This window comes from Argiope bruennichi, chromosome 1 (assembly GCF_947563725.1).
Source record: "Argiope bruennichi chromosome 1, qqArgBrue1.1, whole genome shotgun sequence".
In the NCBI taxonomy this organism is placed as follows: Eukaryota; Metazoa; Arthropoda; class Arachnida; order Araneae; family Araneidae; genus Argiope; species Argiope bruennichi.
In genome coordinates, this window is record NC_079151.1 from 3,646,586 (window position 1) to 3,648,706 (window position 2,121).

At 36.2% G+C, this 2,121-nt stretch overlaps 1 protein-coding gene across 1 annotated transcript; it reads right to left on the reverse strand.

Annotated features, from left to right (window-relative positions):
- Nucleotides 1-341: 341 nt before the first annotated feature.
- LOC129962017 (piggyBac transposable element-derived protein 4-like) lies at nucleotides 342-1,889 on the reverse strand. The gene has a single exon (XM_056075685.1). The coding sequence runs from the start codon at nucleotides 1,887-1,889 to the stop codon at nucleotides 342-344; it is 1,548 nt and encodes a 515-aa protein (XP_055931660.1).
- Between the last annotated feature and the right edge of the window lie 232 nt (nucleotides 1,890-2,121).

Below are 2,121 nucleotides of genomic sequence, written 5' to 3' on the forward strand. Positions count from 1 at the left end.
TGAATACACTCACCTTGTTTTTTTTCTTGTTGAAGGGACTTTTAATGATATCGACTCTAAAGATTTTTTTCTTTTTTGCTTATAATTTTCACTATAATCGAAACTTAACGCATTATTGTGAATAAAAAGAGTGATATTTATTAAATTTTCAAACTTATTAGGGTGTACATGGATCAGAAACATTAGATTGTTTGCAGTTTGTACATACCGCTTCAATTACTGAATGTTCTCGACATGTATTTTTTTCACACTTCAAACATGTAGTTTTTGGTTTCTTGTCCTTTTCTCTTGGACACAAGTAGCATCTACGGTAGCTTAATTTTTGCTTTTTTGCTTGTGGTTCATCCAGAAACTCTTGTTGTTTTTGCCTTGATTTCATGAGGTTCTAAAAGTGAAAACGCTAAATCCTTCAAGAAATGCCTCCTGTTTCTGAATTTTTCAGGTGGGGTTTTGGTCGATAACAGCAAGATCCTTGAATTTATTCCAGTAATGTTTAGCAGTGAAAAGAATATCACCATAGGCCACCGGTTAGATATTCTAGCAACAGAGTAAGATCCTCCCATTTCATCGACAACATCTATTGCTCCTTTCGTCATGTTATAGAATGTTATTACTTCCGGTTTTTTTAAATCTCCTGTACTTTCGTCAATGTGATTATCATTATGCATGGTTGACAGAAGATTTACACAATTATTCTTTTTCGTCATGTAAGAAAGAATCATTATATTCTTTTGAAACCCGAAGAGAGTTGTATATTCTTCTCTATTTTTATGCGAGGCGAATTCAGGCGGGATAACTTTTCTATTCTTACGTATTGTTCCAACAGTAGAAATTTTTTGTTTTTGTAAAAATTCGGCTAATTCATAACTGGTATACCAATTATCTGTGGTGACATTTCTTCCAGAATTGTATAATGGAACTAGCAAGCGTTTAGCTATTTCGCAGGAACTGTTATCTGTCTTGTAAGGGCCATCTGGCTGCTGACCTGCATATATTTCCATGTTGTAGGTGTAAAATGTCCTAGAATCGACCAAAGCAAATATCTTCAAACCATATCTTGCTGGTTTCTTTGGCATATACTGTCGAAAGGAGCATCTGCCTCGAAAAGACTCTAGTTTTTCATCTAATGTCACGTATTCACCTACATGATATGACTTCTGACAGTTCCTGATAAAATATTCAAACAAGTTTCTTACTGGAGCTAATTTATCAATCTTTCGTCTGTCATTCCGAGTTTTGATATCATCAAATCGCAAGACACGAAGTATAAAAAGAAATCGCTTATAGTTCATAGTTTTACGGAAAATATCTAATCCTGTGCCATCTGTCGCCCATAAGTCTCTAACATTCACATGAGAAGATTTGTGCAATCCAGCTATATATAATAGTCCTACAAAAGCGCAAAATTCTTCTTTTACTAAAGGTTTTGCATCTCTTTCGCTTTTGAAATTACCAGAAATACTTTCTACATAAGTATTAGTGCATTTCGCAATCATTTCTATTATTGAATCATCAAATATCAGTCTCCAAGCATCGATTGGCGAAGTAACATGTTTAGAAAATTGCGTATTGCCAGGCAGTTTTTTGATTATATTTTGTACAGGTATGCGTTTCTGATTTCTGAAAGGTTCTTTCTGCCACTTTGTAGTTTTATCTTTTCCGACAAAAAAGCTAGTTTGTTCACAAACTTCATCATCTGAAGATCTGCATTCTTCCTCTGATTCAGACTGGTGCTCGCTGAAAACGTCTTCATTATCTGAATCCTCTATTTCTTCTTCAATGGTTTCTTCATCTGAGGAAACCTCTTCTAATAACTTCCGAAGTCTTTCCATTTCTTCATCATAAGTCAAACGAGGAAAAGACCGAACTGAACGACTGCAGGAAGCCATGCTATTGCACTGAAAAATTCTAACACGACCGCGCGCAGGGGGTGTCAGCACACCCCAGTTCGATCTAACAGTCTAAAAATAGTTCCAAATTTGCGGTTTACTTAAACTATCTGTGGAATGTGACCTTGGAAACAGGTACTGATAGACCCAACTACTTCGGTTCATGGGGAGGGAAGGTAGAAAAATATTTTCAGGTGTGGGGTGCCAAAACACCCCGCGCGCGTCCTGCCGA

Coding starts and splice junctions, on each gene's coding strand:
- LOC129962017 (XM_056075685.1), bottom strand. CDS start 1,889: ATGGCTTCCTGCAGTCGTTCAGTTCGGTCTTTTCCTCGTTTGACTTAT.